The sequence below is a fragment of the Chamaea fasciata genome, unplaced genomic scaffold (assembly GCF_029207755.1).
Source record: "Chamaea fasciata isolate MVZ Bird 193981 ecotype frontalis unplaced genomic scaffold, bChaFas1.0.hap1 SCAF_6, whole genome shotgun sequence".
Lineage (NCBI taxonomy): Eukaryota > Metazoa > Chordata > Aves > Passeriformes > Sylviidae > Chamaea > Chamaea fasciata.
In genome coordinates, this window is record NW_027094091.1 from 69,790,749 (window position 1) to 69,807,767 (window position 17,019).

Consider the following 17,019-nt stretch of genomic DNA (forward strand, 5'->3'; position numbering starts at 1 on the left):
CTTCAGGTTTACATACCTTAATACCCAAATACTGTACTCCGACGTACGTGTCCAAATGTAGTTTGTGTGTATCATGGGATTGCGGAATGCCGGGATGTTTGGGGTGGGAAGGGACCTCTCACGTAGGCAGACGTGGCTCTGCTGCAGCCTGGCAGTCGGCTCAGTGGTGGAGCAGCCCTGCTTCGGATGTGGCCAGTGTCACTGCAGGTGCACGGGCTCATCGGAACGCTGGGCTCCAAAACCCAGCTGCTGGACTTTGTCCTCTCGGAAGGTTGGAATCCACTTAGTGCCAACTGAGCAATTAAGGACAATTACGCTTTCAGCTACATTATCGGGTAGCTGGGGAGAAAGACGTTGGAAGGAAGTGACCCGTTGTCTCACACCCGCACACTTTGTGACTCACTATCACTGGCAGGTCATTTGAAGTTCTCTTTGTCTCGATAATATGGGCTGCATAAATACTTTCCCGCATTTTTTTGCAAGTTGTACACACTCAGTTATTCCTTTTATGTGAGTGATTACCGAGAATTCCATTCTCCTGTCTCCTTTAAACACTGACCTTGGCAGAAGCCATGGGATATCTGAGTCTGCCCATGGTGTTCACGTCCCTGGTTTCCACCTGTGCCAGTGGCCACGCGAGGGAATCGCACTGCGGGTGCTGAAGAGTAATTTTGCCTTCTGTGCCCGTAAAGAGGTTCATTCAGTTTAGAATGGAACCAGGCCCAGCTGTTCTTCCTGTTCTGTGTCTTCTGTGAACCTTCTGTGAGAGGTGGACAGAAGTGGCTTAAGGCCCGATAAATTCAGAAATCTCTTTGATTTCTTTATGTCCAGAACTTCTGGCTTTGGCACTTGGTCAGAGCTTAATCTCTTCCCTCCTCGATGTCTAATTTGGCCTTTTAGACTTCAGGTGTCCGATGAAAGGACTTCCCAACCTGAACAATTCAGTGATTCCGTGTTTTGTTGTAACAGGGCACGTGTTCCCTCCAGCCGGTGACCTCTAGATGGATTATTCAGACTCCGGAGCTCCGTCACATGTACAGGCCAAGGGAGGGCTGCCAAGGCGGCAGGCAGGACCCAGATCCCAGTGTTAACTGGTCCTTGATTTCTTGTGGTAGTGGTCTTCTCTGTCTCTCAGGGGTTCAGGAGAACGTGGAGCAAGTCAGTGAGAAGTGCGTTCGTGTCTCTTTCGTGTACGGAATAAAACACTTAAGGTCCCTTTTTGCTTTTTCCACTGTTGCCATCACAGTGTCCTGCAGCATTTTTGTAGTAGCAGGTTGCTGTGCCCCACCTTGCCGCCACTAGCCTTCTTCCCTTGGGTTTTTACAATGTGTTTTCACTGTTGCTCATTACTCTCATGGAAAAGCTTAGCTGCCTCAGCTGCTTGTGGCTCTGCTCTCCAGCTGGACAGCAGTTCTGGCTGTCCAGACAAGCCCCTCTTTGGCTTCTCCACAGGCAGGAGAAAGCAAACCTGTACTGGAAAGGGGCAAAGATGCTTCCCTGAGATTTCCCCCTGCGTAGATCATGGTGCGAGAGCTTTCTCCTTCGCACGGATCAGAGTGGCAGGCCTCTGACACGGGGATTTTACATCATTTGTGGGGCTGGTCCAGAGCACACATTTAGGATATTTAGACGAAGAATTAAATTGTACATTGGTGGCTTGTACACATCCTTCCTCAGCCGCTGTCAAGCTCCGTGCCTCATTCCCAAGGGCTCCCCATCACCCAGGATGATGACTGTGAGAGCAAGGCACAGCTCCCTGCTCGAAATAATCCCCTTCTAAGGAAACTGGGCTCTGTCCCCATGTCCCGCTGCTGTGTCTGGACAGTGTAGCAGGCTTTGCTGACTTCCAGAGGCTTAGGGCAGATAATCAGAGGGTAATTGCTGTTGACAGTGGGCAGTGGGCTGCTTGCTGATGAAAAGGGCTGTGGCTGGGCCTGCAGAGGATCACCAGCCCGGCTGTGTCCTCTTGCACAGTTCCTGTGGCAGTAAAAGGTCCCACGTGTTTAGGAACGCATTCCTTGCACAGCTTTCCAAAATAAGCAGCTGCATGTAAACACAGCTCTCCCTTTATCCCAAAGAAACGAAAAACCCGGGGAGTAGTTAGTGCCCTCTGTGGAAAGTGCTCCCATTTGCCCCAGTCTTTGCCGCTGAAAATTCATGTACTGTCTTTTCCCTGAAAGCTGTGGCTGCCCCATCCCTGGAAGTGTCCAAGGCCAGGTTGGACGGGGCTTAGAGCGACCTAGTCTAGTAGAAGATGTTCCTGCCCGTGGCCAGGAGGCAGAAGGAGATGGGCTCCAAGCTCCCTTCCAACCCAAACCGCCCCATGGGTGAAGTAGGAAGCTTGGCTTCTCCGTGCTTTCAGCCAGCTGGCAGAAGCTGGGTCAGATGCCAGCGAGTAAGAGAATTTTAAGGCCTTGCTAAAATGACTTAGTTAATGAGCACTGTGGGGACTGCATCTCTGCCAAAGCAACTTCCTCGAGCTTTGGAAGCTCACAGTAGTGTTCTGCTGCTGAAAATACCTGCCTGAGGAGTTTAGACCCAGAAATTCCTGTGAAGACTGTTGGCATCTCGGGAAAGCTTCCCAAAAATGCGGACAGCTCAGGCCATCCAGCATTTCTTCTTCCAGTAAGTTCTGAGTTAGCAGATAAATTATGAATGCAACCTGTGCTTTCAGAACGTAGTGGGTACCCCCTTTTCTGGATTGTTCTGTCCTTTTACAGTGCACTATTCCAGTTAGGAATCCAAGGGTGCTTTAAGAGTGCTCCTTTGTGAAGTAAAAATGATTTTTGGGTTGATGTAATGATACATGAAGGCATGAGTGCTTTTAAGGTTGTTAATGCAGAGCTCTCTCACGTTCCTAGGTGAGTGTGTGACTTGGAAAGTCATGGATTCGGTGCTCTTAAGAGCTGGAAACTTTGGGAGTAAAGCCTGGCCATTCTGAGCTGTAAAATCAAGCCCTCCCGTACCCAAACTGGGATGGGTTCCAGCATCCCAGGTACCCAGGTGTGCACCTCGGCAGTGGGCCAGGCTGCACACTGTTGCTGAGTTACTTTTTCTCATCTGCAAACGAAGTTTCAGAGCCTCCATAGGTGTTTTTTCCATACTTTTGGACATTGATCCAGATGATGATTTTGAAAAATCGGACATGTTTTCCTTTTTACTTTTCACCTTCTGTTGCAGCTGTGTTTAAAGGGCGCCACTGATATTGAAATGAAGAGCTTGGTGTGGTGTTAAGTGACAAAGGGATGGCTTTGCTTGGTTTAGTGTGTCCAATGACCCAAATGCTGCAGTCTTCCTCACATGTCCAAGAAGACTCTGGCCTTTACTCAACAGAATATTCTCCTGGGATTAAAGTAGAAAAATTTGGTTCATTACTATTAAAGTCTCTGAGCTACATTTGTAAGTTGCTAAACTGAAGGAAGAGTGACAGCTTGTAATAATGTCTTGGTAAAAGACCTGGAATTGTCAAGAGACTGTTTTTAATACATTTTCATGCTTCAAAATTCAGGGTCAAAGCCAGACTCCAGCCCTACCCATAATTAAGTTTTTTTGAATAATGACATGTAGTAAATATATATTTTTAACCTGCTCTAAAAAAAAAAAAAAAATTTCACAAACAAAACTAACCACCAAATCACCTGTACCTCCAAAATAAAATTACGATGGAATTCTTGCTATATATATAGAGAGAGCCAAATAATTAAAGAAATGGGGAATGGGAGGATTTCTTGCTACTAGGAAAGCAGGAATTCCAGGGGACATGGTTTGTAGTTCTAGGATAGCTACCTTTTGGCTAAGTTGGCTGTTAGGGCTAAAGCCCAGCTAAAAATAAGGCGCAGAGCAGATGAGCCAGGGCAAGGCCGGGCAAGCCCTGAGGCCGTGTTAAGCCAGCGCGGAGCTGTGATCTGGTATTAGTGGTGGCCAGGCAGGGTGCTGTGCAGAGAGCAGCAGCCTCTGTGGCTTCTCCTCTGCTTGCCCAGTGTCCTCCCTCAGCTTTTGATTATCAGAGGGCAGTATCTTTATTCCAAACCAGCTCGGCTTGATCCCGAGCCTTATTCCTCTGCTTTTGATTGTATGTTAAGAGCCTCACCGCAACTGTTCCACCAGCACCATCCCTACTGAATTTCCACAGATCTAAAAGCACTTTCCCCATGGATCAGGTGAGTGCAGAGCTGTTGCAGACTGTCCAGGAAGTGTTCTCGAGCACTGAGATCTCTGGAACAGGCTGGCATTCCTCCTTGCTGTTTGTTTCTGGTCATGGGATGGAAAAAGAACAGTTAATAGTTGACCTAAATTCAGGCCTATTTAATTATAGTTTCCTTAAGTTCTGGCTTTGTTCTGTGTGTGTTTGCTGCCAGGTAAGGATAACCTGCAGTCCTAGAAAGCCTCATGCCAGGGAGGGAAGTGATGACAAGAAAATTACAGGGTAAAATTCCAGCCTTTTTCTACTGGAAAAGTTTATCCTGAGTTGGCTCTAAACGTGATTCAAATACACAGAGGATTATGCGTTTCTACGTGGCTCCCTGAGTGTGTGGCTGGCATCGAGCCCTGGTGCAAAGGAGGGCTAAGAGCTGTTTTCGCTGACGGTGCGTCGAAGGGAAGAGCCTTCCCGTGATGTCAGCACAAGGAATATGGTGCAGGAAATCTTCCATCCTTCCCACAGTCACCCTGCAGCTGCAACTGCTCAGGTACCAGAGAAGCACATATTTCATGGAAGCAGAATGTTTCCTTTGCTCTTTTAAGTGTAAGAACAAAGTAAGATGGGGGCTTTGTTTGTGGCCCGTGGGGTTCGTGACTAATCCTGCAGCCTTGGGATTCAGACCTTCCTTTAATTCCTGTTTGTTTGTCGTTCTGCCAGTCACTATCACTCCAAAGGTCCCAGTGGAAGAGAACATAAACAGAGGTAATTCTCCAAGCTTCATCATCTCAGGAGGTCTGCATGTGTAGTCACAAGAACTTTTTCTCTGTCTTTTCTTCATTCCTTAGTATGGTGAAACTGTTCTGAGAGTGGAGCTGTGTCTGAACCTGGTTGCTGGCATTTTTATTTCCATTAGGAAATGCTTTAGTGTCTTTGTCCTCTGCTAACACCTCCTGTGACACCAAGACACCTTTACAGGAGGTGACACCGCCACCAAACCTTATCTGCAACGTCCCGAGACTCACGGATGCGGCAGCACTTCCATCCTCGTGTGGTGGATGACATCCAGGTGCTGGGGGAACAGTTGGACTTGATGCTCGGAAGGGCCTTTTCTAACCTTGGTGACTCTGATTTGCAGGGTGTTCCGAGTTTTTCTGGTTTGGTTTTTGTTAGTGCTCAAGTGATTTCTTCCATCTGCCCTGAGGGAAATGTTAAATCCAACGTTCTCTTTTGTGTAACTGCACTGTGTTTCTGCAGCAGCAGCAGCAGGGCTGGCTTGCTTTGTGTTATCAAAAGTTCATAGATAATATTTATTCGTTGTGAAATATCCCAGAGAGACGCTCTGCAGGGGCTTCTGGAAGCACTTCATGGATATAGCCTTGAACATACAGTGAAACAACAAGTAAAACTGTGTATTTTTATGGCCAGCTGGCTCAGCTGGGGTTGCTGCAGAGACAAACTCTTCCCTCAGCCCCCAAAAACAAACAAGCAGAAGTTTTTGGCAGCGGTTAAGCAAACGACCAACTCTCCTACAGAGACAGTGACAATATTAAGGATCCAAATCATGGAGTCAAGACTGCAGGTCCCGGTGTCGGTGCGGGAAGGGTGTTTGGGGCAGGGGCCTTGGAATAGGACACATTCTTTTCATGCCACAAAACTGTTGTGGTAGTGGTAGAAAGTCATTTGGTGCTTCTGGAGTAAAAGGCAATTTCAGGCAATTCTTCAAGAAAAGATAAGGGAGAATGTGTAGCTTGCCAGAATTTTGTTTTTTAAGGACCTTATAAATCAAAGCACACAAGTTCCAGCACATCCCAGAACCTAATGAGAACATCCTGTCATCGTATCTTAGCCCTGACGGCCTGGGTGGTTGCTGCTGCTGATCCCTCACAATTAGGCAGTTCCGGCGGTGCCACAGAAATGCTGCGTGTACACAATCTGTGTGGAAATCAGTGAGGATTATATTGGAACTGTTAGGAATGTGGGTTTGAACTCAATGATTCTTTTTTTTCTTTGCTGGTTTTTCAAAAGGCACACTTCAAAATAAGGCTCAGGAGGCGGTGACAGGATGGACTGGCCTAGTTTCTTTACTTTGAGAATAGCAGAATGGAATTTTTTAGTAGCTGCAGAATACCTCTGTCCCTGGGGACATTTTGTACATTAACACGCCCTTTGGAGAAGGACTTAGATTGATCTCAATTGGTTCCATACTGATTTCTCATTAGTTTAATTTTGAATCAGTGAACCTGTGGATCTTCCCTAGATACCTTTCCTAGCTGTATATTCAGAAAAAGGCTAAATTAGGCAATTGAGCAAGAGAACATATGGGAGAAACATGGATGGATGGATGGATGGAAGGCAGGAAGGCTTCTATCACTAGCACAGAATTCAGCCCATGTATTTTAAAATGTTTAAATGTTTTAAATGTTTATTTATAAAATAAGATGGTAGGAATCTCCCATGTGAGTGATGCTGAGGGTTCTCTTCAGGTACACAGAGGGTTGGTTGATCACAGCATTGATGAAATGAGATTTGGGCAGATCACAGCTTTATTTGATTGATAGCAGGGAAAGAGCTGTAGTTCCATTCTTTTACAGGTACACTCTAGGACAAGCACATGCTGTAACCCAGAATAACCGTTTCTCTTGGCACAAAAGTATGGGCTGACATGTTCCTACAGGTAAGATCGGGATGTAAGTGATGCAGGTGACTAGCAAATTAAAAAAGGAAGAGGTAACAAACCGGCTAATTCCAGAATGAGATTAGGATGGATTAGTCTGTCTAGCTCAAATCCCTGAACAGCCAGACTGGTTCTGTGTGTTTCTTCGCCGTGGCTCATGTGTTATCTTTCTCCCAAGTAACAAGTGATCGGACAAGAGGAAATGGCCTCAAGATGTGCCAGGAAAGGTTTAGGTTGAACATTAGGGAAAATTTCTTGTGGAACGGGTTGTCCAGCCCTGAGACAGGCTGCCCAGGGCAGTGATGGATTTCCCATCCCTGGAGAGATTTAAAAGCTATGTGGATGTGGCACTTGGTGGCCTTGGCAGTGCCGGGGGAACAGTTGTACTCAATGGACTTCGGTCTCGTATGTTCTGTTAAGTGCTTGGCCACCGATGCAGACTGCATCCTCTGAAACACCAACTGGCAGTACCTGTAACCTCGGATTGAGCCTGATTGTATGACTCTGAGATCACTCAAGTGCTGCATTATGGAAAGCAGACAAGAAAATAGATAACGGTCATGCATGTGACCCAGTATTTTTTGGACTGGGCACAGCAGTTACGGAGAGGACCCACTGCCTGACTTCCCAGCAAGGTGTGGGAAACTGGCACCGTGGGCACCGCAGCGTGACAGCGTTCCAGCCGGGTTTCCTTGTGTGCTACGCTTGGCAGCTTTGCCAGCTGGAGCGGTTTTTGGAGTTGGAGTGGGTGTATGATTTTCCCACTGTCGTGCTGTCCTGGGGTTGGCATACTTGAGAGTGCCTGAAGATACAGGAAGGGCCACTTTGTGGACTTGCAGCCTTGGCATTCAGGAATTCCAGCACGTAGGAGAAGGGCTGGAAGTTTGTCATCGTAAGGGAAAGTGCCCTGGTAGAATGTGAGTGGAAAGCAGAACAGGTCTCTCCTGTCCACCCACTGGATGCTGGTTGCTTCTAGCTGGCATTGCAGAGCAGGGAGATCCCTGTAGGTTTTTGGGAAGAGTGGGGTAGCAGGGGTGCTCCTGACTGTCACAGGGACACAGGAGCCATAGTAGGCAGCTCACTGTGTGCCCTGTGAGATGTTCCTCACTGATGGCTGGACTACTGGTGTAGATTTGGGAAGAGCCAAGTATCCTACGGCTCTGAGGTTTTACCTGTCAAAATCCCTGGGCGTGTTTTGTTGTACTGGTATAAGTGGAAGTAACAGCTTTGGGTTTTGTGTGCAGAGTAAGAACCGTGATCAATTACAGACCCATGTGGTTGAATGAATTTTTTTTTTTGGTTTTCTGGTGATTTCTCCCAGTCCTACACTATGAGAATAATTTCTTCAGGTCACTGATGTATTTTCTCCGGATAAATGGTGGCTCTGCAGGTGAGGATGCTTTGTCGGAAGATGTTTCTGAAATGCAACTGGAATTCCATTGGTCATATAATGGAATCACAGAATGGCTTGGGTTGGAAGACACCTCAAAGACCACCTGTTCCCAACCCCCTGCCACGGGCAGGGACACCTTCCACTAGCCCAGGTTACTCCAAGCCCTGTCCATCCTGTCCTTGAGCACTTCCAGGGATGAGATGGGAATCAGGACTCCACTGATGGCAGGCTGTCCTTGCAGAGTCCCTCCTCGCTGGCCTCGGAGCTCTGAGTTCCCTGCGTGGCCACATTGAGCAGCAGCTGAACGAGACCCTGCGGCACCGCCGCCACGCCGGAGACAACGACCACAACATCGAGGTGCTGCTGGGGGTGGATGACTCTGTTGTCCGGTTCCACGGCAAAGAACACGTCCAAAACTACCTCCTCACCCTCATGAACATCGTGAGTATCGTGCAAAGCACTGCGTGGCTTGTTTGGGAGCTGGAATGGCTGTTGGGAGCTCTTGTAGGAGCACCAGGTTTGGGAAAAATAGCAGTGGGATCAATTTGACCTGCTGGAGGAGGTTTTCTGCTTTTGAGATGTTCTTTTTTTGAAAAAGATGAATTCATCTTTTTCACAGTAGTTTCCTAGGGCACATTCGAGGGTAATTCCAAGAACTGGGAAATAGTTGAAAAATAGTAAGGGAAAAAAGTAAACTTGACCCATTTCTAGTAATTCCGAACTTCTCCCGCAACACAGCTCTGGAGAAAAATTGATAAAAGCATAAATATCTAGAGGAAATGGGGTTCTAAATCCTCAATGGTTCTCTGACAGAGCAGACCTTCTGGTAATACCAGTAAATCTTTAGAGACTGCGGGATCATAAAGTTTTCCAGGAAAGAAATACAGTCTCTTGAGGATGAAGATGAGGGACTAATTATTCCCATAATGATTCCTGTTAATAATGATTTTATGGATGTAGGAATGATTCTTACATGTTTTACACTCTTTTTATTCCTGGGATTATTTTAAAATGTTGCCTTGGGTTTACAGAGCTTCTAAATTTGAGAACTTAGAAGCTGAGAGGAAAACAATTATTCCTGTATGAATTTAACCCAACCAGTGCGATGTTTTCCAGCGCATCACTCAGAGAATCATTTCTTTTTCCCCACATACGCCGTGGAACATCAGCATCAAAACTCCACTGCACATCGTTGCAGAATATTGTCGTTTTGGTTTTAAGAACTTTTCAGTGAGCAGCAGGGTTGATCCATGTCCCAGACCACTTCCATGTGTTTTACATGCCCGCAGCTCCATCTGCTGGGAGCAGCTGTGAGGCTGAAGGCAGAGCGAGCTGGTGCCCTGCTGCCCAGAGCCATCCAGAGAACGCGATAAAGCAGGGGTTTTGGGGAAATCTTCAAGACTCGAAGCTTAAGGTCAGCTCCAGGGTCCTTTTTGTCTCCAGGGAAGTCACTCCTGTGCCCAGAAAACTCCTCTTTTGTCTGTTGGCACAAGGGAAGTTGTGAACATTTATCCTGGCCGAGCTCTTTGTGGGAGCAGTGCTGTTGCATTAATGGGGAGGAAATAAGAGAGGAATAACTGACCTTTGGGATGATTGCTTCACAGGACAGGCAGCCTGAGCTCTGTGCTGATTCTCTGTCCCACTGCCCTGCTGACACTGCGCTCAGCTTCAGGGATTTCACATTTAAACCATGGGCTGAAGTTCTCGTGCCAGGGCCCACAGTCTGGGCAGCTCCCAGGGACCTTTTCCCCTGAGGAGAAGTTCTGTTTGGCCTGACTGAAAAATAAAACAAGCCTCTAACTCCTGCTCAAACCCACCAACCTCTGAACAGGGGTGTTTATTTCTCACCAATTGCCCATAATATAATATTTGTTTTGTTTTTAGGGGAATGAGGAGCTCCATTGAGGACTTGCAGATGTTTCACACTCTGGTGCCAGGACATTTCTCACCTTCCCAGACACAGGGAAGGGCCTCAAGAAGGACAACTTTTGGCCCATCTGCATAATTCTGTTTTTCTAACTTCCCTTCCACAAAGCCTCTTTTTAGTACAGAAGTGACCACAGAATTCTAACTAATCTTGAAAAAGTAGGGCAGCAGTATAAGTTGCTCCTAAAAAAAATACTCTATGAAACAAGAAGCGCTGGAAGTGTTCCAGGCCAGGTTGGACAAGGCTTGGAGCAACCTGGTCTAGTGGAAGGTGTTCCTGCCCATGGCAGAGGGGTGGAATGAGATAAGCTTTGAGGTGCCTCCCAGCCCAAACCACTCGGGGATTCTGTGATTTGCAGGGATTGTACTTGAAGTCTTTTTCCCAATCCCCTTGTCTTTGAGCCCTGATCCATTCAACATGAAAGGAGGCTTGACGTGTGTTTCCCAGAGTTCCCTGTGAAGGGGGTATGTGATGACAGGAAGTGAATCTACACTTTTCAATGAGTGGAAACGATCTGAGACTTGAATCCTCTTCTGAGGACTACAGTGGTACAAGCACTCAGAAAAAAAACATCTCTGTGGCCTTGGAAGTTCCCTTGGGTGGGAACGAGTGGGTTTTTTTCTTTTTAATTTTTCCTCTTTTTTTTTCCTCAGGTGAATGAAATTTACCATGACGAGTCCCTGGGCGTTCACATCAACGTCGTGTTGGTCCGAATGATCATGTTGGGGTACGCGAAGGTGAGCGAGCCGCTCCTCCACCTTCATCTCCTGGGCAGAAAATCCAAACCTACCCCAATCTGCTGCCTTTAGGAGCCACTGGGTCTAACGTGTTGCTCTCTCAGTCCGTCAGCTTGATCGAAAGGGGGAACCCGTCGCGCAGCCTGGAGAATGTGTGCCGCTGGGCCTATCAGCAGCAGAAGTCGGACCCCAGCCACGCCGAGCACCACGACCATGCCATCTTCTTAACCAGGCAAGATTTTGGGCCCGCTGGTATGCAAGGTAATGCAGCTGACCTGGAGCGGAGCTCTGGGCTCGGTGTTTCTTGGCTGGCATCTGCCAGAAAAGAGGAAAAATTGGGAATTGCGTTGTGAGCTCCTCACCTCGTTCATTCCGCAGGCTTTTTCAAAAGCGAGGAGACCTTGCCATGAGTCCTTGCCATTTATATCTAACCGTGGATTGAATTTCTTTCTTGAGAGTTGTAAATAAATACTTCTTAGCTCTCTTCAAACTCCTGTGCGTGCAGGGATCACTGGGAACCTCAATGCACATGGCATCCCGCTCCCCTTTATTTTATTGCATCTTTCACCATAGATTTCCATTTATAGAGATCCCAGGCTCTTTGCCACCTGCATCCGTCCCTTGGACTCATTAACTAATGGTAATGGGCAGGAATTCCCAGAGTTTGGGATGCGTCAGAGCAGGCACTGGTCAGGATGAGGAGCCAGGCAGGCTGCCCTGGCCTTGGGGCGATGTCAGCTTTTCCCAGAGAAGTTTACGGGGGGTCTCATTTAAAATCCGTGTGCTGACCACAAGGCTCAGCCCTGATGTCTCTCTGTAGGATATGCTCCTGTGACAGGCATGTGCCACCCGGTCCGGAGCTGCACCCTCAACCATGAGGACGGGTTTTCCTCAGCCTTTGTTGTTGCTCATGAGACCGGGCATGTGTAAGTACAACTTTTACCATCAGATCACACCAAAATGCTGTGTGCTGCACCTCCTGCTTGCTCCAAGGGTGTTGGATTTAACGGCTCTATGGAAGCCGTCCTGGTTTATTTCCAGTCTCCCAGGAATGCAGTAGCAGTTGAAGCAACGGAGAGACAAGTGGGGGAAGAAAGGAAGGGGAGGCAGAGTGAACTTGTTTTCTCTGGGGTGAGGGAAGGGTCAGGAAGGGACCTGGCAGGTCCAGGCAGTGGAGACAGGGGCTGGTTTGAGTGTCCTTCACTGCCTGTGCCGGTGGGTCGGATTTGGTGCCTCTTCCATAGCTGTGTCCTCACGGTTGTTTCTGCGGTAGCTCTGAGGGGTTCTCTGTTCCAGGCTGGGCATGGAGCACGATGGGCAGGGGAACAGATGCGGGGACGAGACGGCGATGGGCAGTGTCATGGCCCCCTTGGTGCAGGCCGCCTTCCACCGCTACCACTGGTCCCGCTGCAGCGGCCAGGAGCTCAGGAGATATATCCAGTAAGGCCTCGCCGGTCTCTGATCCCTCTTTTTTCAGTCCCTCTTTCCCTTCAAATCTCTGTAAGAAAAGCTCCATGAACGCTGTGTCCTCACACAGGGCTGTTCCATAGTCCATCTGCTCGGGACAAAAGACCCCTCTAACTCCAGCGGAATTTGGAATAGGCCTCAGATTGTCACAGCATCCCAGAATGGTTTGGGTTGGAAGGGACCTTAAAGCTCATCTCATTCCAAACCCCCTGCCGTGGACAGGGACGCCTCCCACTAGACCAGGTTGCTCCAAGCAAGCCCCACCCAACCTGGCCTTGAACACTTCCAGGGATGGGGCAAGAATTAGGAATATACATCTTCTCATGGTATTTTTTTTCTGTGTCTCTCTCCGTAGCTCTTACGACTGCCTTCTTGATGACCCTTTTGAGCATGACTGGCCCAAGCTTCCTGAGCTGCCAGGCATCAACTATTCCATGGATGAGCAGTGCCGTTTTGACTTTGGCGTGGGCTATAGGATGTGCACAGCAGTACGTCCAGGCACCCAGGCAGAGACACACAGCAAGGGGGTGTGGCCTGACGGGAGACCTGCAGTGTCAGAATCCCTGGAGAGAAGTTAATGGAGTATTTCAAGAGATCTGTAAAGAGCAGAGGGAGATTTATGGGGGAAACTCAGTCCTCTGGGTCCTGTGGAATAATGGGAAAATGAGTGGCAGCATGGTCCAGAGTGGTGAGAGCAGTCCCAGGAAAGGAAAGGAAAAAAAAATCTCATTTTTGTCCCACTTGTGGGTATCTTCTTTCCTCTTCTCACTAGCCCAGGGCTGGGGAATGCAGGGAATAAGCACTGCCCTGAAGGTGCTGGGCTGATTGGGGTGTATGAGATGGAATCTACAGAGCGGGTTGGCTCCTTATCCAAAAAGTATAAATAAAATAAAAGACACAAATAAAGTATAAATAAAATACAAAAGTATTCACTTATCCGAAAAAGCGTGAATAATCTCACCTTCTGCGTTCTGCAGTCTCATGACTGTTGTGTTTTTCAGTTCCGAACCTTTGATCCGTGCAAGCAGCTGTGGTGCAGCCATCCCGATAACCCCTACTTCTGCAAGACCAAGAAGGGACCTCCCCTCGATGGCACGGAGTGTGCCCCAGGGAAAGTGAGTCCGGGCTTTGTGCTTTTTCCTGGGGATAAAAAACTACAGTTAAGTCCATTTGGGTCGAAGGGCACAGAGGGAAGCGGGGAAATTGCCTGGCATTCCTGGGGTGATGTGGGAACATGGGGAAAGCGGCAGCCGTGCCTTCCCACTGGGACGTTCTGGGAGTTGTTCAAGGTTTACCATAGCACCTTTTGGGCACAGATATTCCAGCTGAGGTGCAACCTGTTCTGTCACTCCTTTGTTATGTTTATTGGGTTCTGTCTCATCTGCAAAGTTTCCGTCGAGTGCATCCAGGGAAGCAGATGACGCTGTTACTGTGGGATGGCTGCGCAGAACTCACTGTCCAGACATGCTGTGGCAAATGTTTATGTAGGCTGAGGATTAGCGCCTGACTTTTCCCTTTAATATCCCCATTAGTGGGTGTCCTGCTGCCAGTCCATTTCCAATTATAAAATCATACTCAGATACCTGGGGGTTTTTAGCAAATTCCCTTTATTTCGAAATACAGGAGAGCCACTTGAACAATCTGAATGTGCCCCAGGCAGCAGCAAAAATATTCCTGTACTGTGCTTACACGTTTGATTTGGGGACTGTGTCTGTTCTCACCTGTTTCCCTCCCCATTCCCTCAGTGGTGCTACAAGGGTCACTGCATGTGGAAGAACACCAACCAGTTGAAGCAGGATGGACAGTGGGGACCCTGGACCAAGTTTGGCTCCTGCTCACGGACCTGTGGCACTGGGGTTCGCTTCCGCACGCGCCAGTGCAACAACCCAATGTAGGTGTGGGAGCTGCACCCGCCTGGGCGTCCTCAGAGGGGTCGCTTGAAACGGCATTTGTGTTTTGGGTGGACATTCTGTTTAAGCCCCTGGAAATGGGATCATTTTTGGAGAATCTGAGAATTCCATAGAATTACGGAATCCCAGACTGATCTGGGTTGGAAGGGACCTTAAAGCCCATCGCATTGCACCGCCTGCCGTGGGCAGGGACACCTTCCACTCTCCCAGCCCGGCCTTGGACACTGCCAGGGATGGGGCAGCCACAGCTTCTCTGGGCAGCCTGTGCCAGGGCCTCAGCGCCCTCACAGGGAACGATTTCTCCCTGATGGAAATCTCTGGAATGTTTTTTTTCTCACAGGCCCATCAATGGAGGTGACGATTGCGCCGGGGTCAATTTTGAGTTCCAGCTGTGCAGCACCGAGGAGTGTCCGAAGCACTTTGAGGACTTCAGGGCGCAGCAGTGCCAGCAGCGCAATTCCCACTTCGAGTTCCGGGGCAGCCGACACCACTGGCTGCCCTACGAGCACCCTGACCGTGCGTCCTGCTCCGGGTCTTTAATGACACTTGAAAGGGTTTGAAGCCATTCCCCTTGGCCTGGATATCTCAGGGACAGGCCCAGAACTCCCAGAAAAGCAAATAAGTTGGTTCCCTCCCCACCCATTTGTCTGTTTGGTCTGAAAATCAATAGTTTTGCCTTAAATTCCCATTTAAAATTTGGATTTTAATTCCCAAATTCCCTGCTCTGACTCAAATGTTTCCATTTTAGCCCCAAACAATCAATTTCTCTCTTATTTGTCCTTCAAATAGACAGTTTTGACCCTAAATTAACTCAGCATGTCTAAAAATTAGCAGGCTCGCCCTAAATCCCGGATTTTAACCCATATTTTCCCTGCTCTCAGCCAAATTTGCCCTTTTTACTGCCAAAGTCCCAATTTTTCCCCCAAGCACGCCCCTTTGTCCCTATAATGTACTTTTTTGCTCTGAAGTTGCAGAGTTATGTCTGAAAATCACAATTTCTCTCCCTTAATTTCTCTGTCTTCACCTCAAATCCCCCATTCCCCCTGAGGCCTCCAGTTTAGCCCTAAAATTCGCCTTTATGACTTCAGATTGCTTGTTTATCCCTAAAATGGATACTTTTTACCCAAAACGGCCTCCTTGTATCTCAAAACCACCAGTTTTACCCTAAATCCCCAGGTTTCTGCCCGAACATCCCCATTTTCCCCAAATAAAATTCCCTGCAATCCACGTGTTCCTTCCCAAACCACCCCGTTCCACTGCTCTGCCCCCATCCTCACCCCCAAACCTGCCTGTCAGTTCTCCCTCCTCACTCTGTCGGCGGGATAGTTGTCAGGAGCACACCTGGATCACTGTCCTCCACGCAGTCCTTTCTTTTCCCTGGCTCCACAGCTCCCAAGAGATGTCACCTGTACTGCCAGTCCAGAGAAACAGGGGACGTGGCTCATATGAAGCAGCCGGTGCACGACGGGACTCGCTGCTCCTACAGGGATCCCTACAGCATCTGTGTCCGTGGGGAATGTGTGGTGAGTGGCAGCATGTCCGGGGACACTCTGGGGACAACTCACGGGAACGGCTCACAGGCAGAGGGAGACTTTACAGATGTCTCTAAATTCCAAATTTGCAGCACTGTAATCCTCTAATTCCTTGAGATTTAAATTAAATTAGAGAAGAGCACAGGCCTGTTCCATGGAAATGCTCCGCTTCTCCTCCATGGATTGTTTCTTATCATAGAATCCCAGAGTGGTTTGGGCTGAAAGGGACCTTAAAGACCATCAGTTCCACCCCCTGCCATGACCTTCCACTGGACCAGGTTCCTCCAAGCCCCATCCAACTTGGCTTTGGACACTTCCAGGGATGGGGCAGCCACAGCTTTCCTGAGCAACCTGTGCCAGGGCCTCAGCACAGTTATGGGAAAGAATTCCCTCCTAATATCCAGTCTCACCCTTCTTTTCTGCAGAAAGTGGGCTGTGACAAGGAAATTGGCTCCAGCAAGGCTGAGGACCAGTGCGGCGTCTGCGGCGGGGACGACTCCCACTGCCGGACCGTGAAGGGGACCTACACCCGCACTCCCAAAAAGCTCGGTAGGAATAACATCTGCCTGGAACTCCTGTTGGCTCTGGCGTTCGTGTGACACTCACAGACATGAGAGAATGCCAAAGTCATCCAGACCTTGGGAATAATGGATATAACACCATCCCGTGAGGCCCATCTCTGAACCTCTTCAGGATAGGCTGCTGCCAGCGGCCCCTGACGTGGATGGATATGGATGTGACGGAGCTGTTCAGGGAGGGCTGATAGTTTTTCCCAGACCTGGGTAATCCGGTCATTAAGAGCGCTAACTGACCTCTTTCTACAGGGAAACATTTAAGCAAGAGGTGCCAAAAAGAATTTGAGTTTCTAGAAAACAGTTTCTGCAAGTATCCAACTTAAAATCCTGCCCAGATTGTCCAACTGGTCATCTTGCCCAGATGTGTCCAGATCTGCCGTAAATGCATTTGTCTGTGATTAAATTTATATCTTCTGCTTGTGAAGAGCATCTGGGTGACAGCCAATCAGTGGAATGACCAGGCTCTCAGGACACTAATTCCAGGTGTTCTGTTTAAGGGAAGACCAGAGGAGCCTTTCCCTTACCCAGAGAAGCTCACGCTGTTTCTCTGGGACAAAGAAGGCTAAAAACAATCTGGGCAAGTGCAGCAGCTTGTAGGGAGAGAGGCATCCATGGGAATGGCAGCTCCAGGTAATGCCAAACCAGGCAAAAACTTGATGTTCC

The 17,019-nt window shown here is 48.6% G+C and overlaps 1 protein-coding gene across 1 annotated transcript in view; it reads left to right on the forward strand.

The window, feature by feature from the left end:
• ADAMTS3 (ADAM metallopeptidase with thrombospondin type 1 motif 3) overlaps positions 1-17,019 on the forward strand; it is a 57,389-nt gene that overhangs the window by 33,115 nt on the left and 7,255 nt on the right. Inside the window, exons 5-15 of the mRNA XM_066184717.1 lie at positions 8,450-8,649; positions 10,789-10,872; positions 10,977-11,133; positions 11,693-11,798; positions 12,169-12,312; positions 12,695-12,827; positions 13,341-13,454; positions 14,085-14,230; positions 14,590-14,765; positions 15,639-15,772; positions 16,207-16,330. Of these exons, the coding sequence (XP_066040814.1) occupies positions 8,450-8,649; positions 10,789-10,872; positions 10,977-11,133; positions 11,693-11,798; positions 12,169-12,312; positions 12,695-12,827; positions 13,341-13,454; positions 14,085-14,230; positions 14,590-14,765; positions 15,639-15,772; positions 16,207-16,330 (1,518 nt within the window). The remainder of the gene's footprint in view (positions 1-8,449; positions 8,650-10,788; positions 10,873-10,976; positions 11,134-11,692; positions 11,799-12,168; positions 12,313-12,694; positions 12,828-13,340; positions 13,455-14,084; positions 14,231-14,589; positions 14,766-15,638; positions 15,773-16,206; positions 16,331-17,019) is intronic.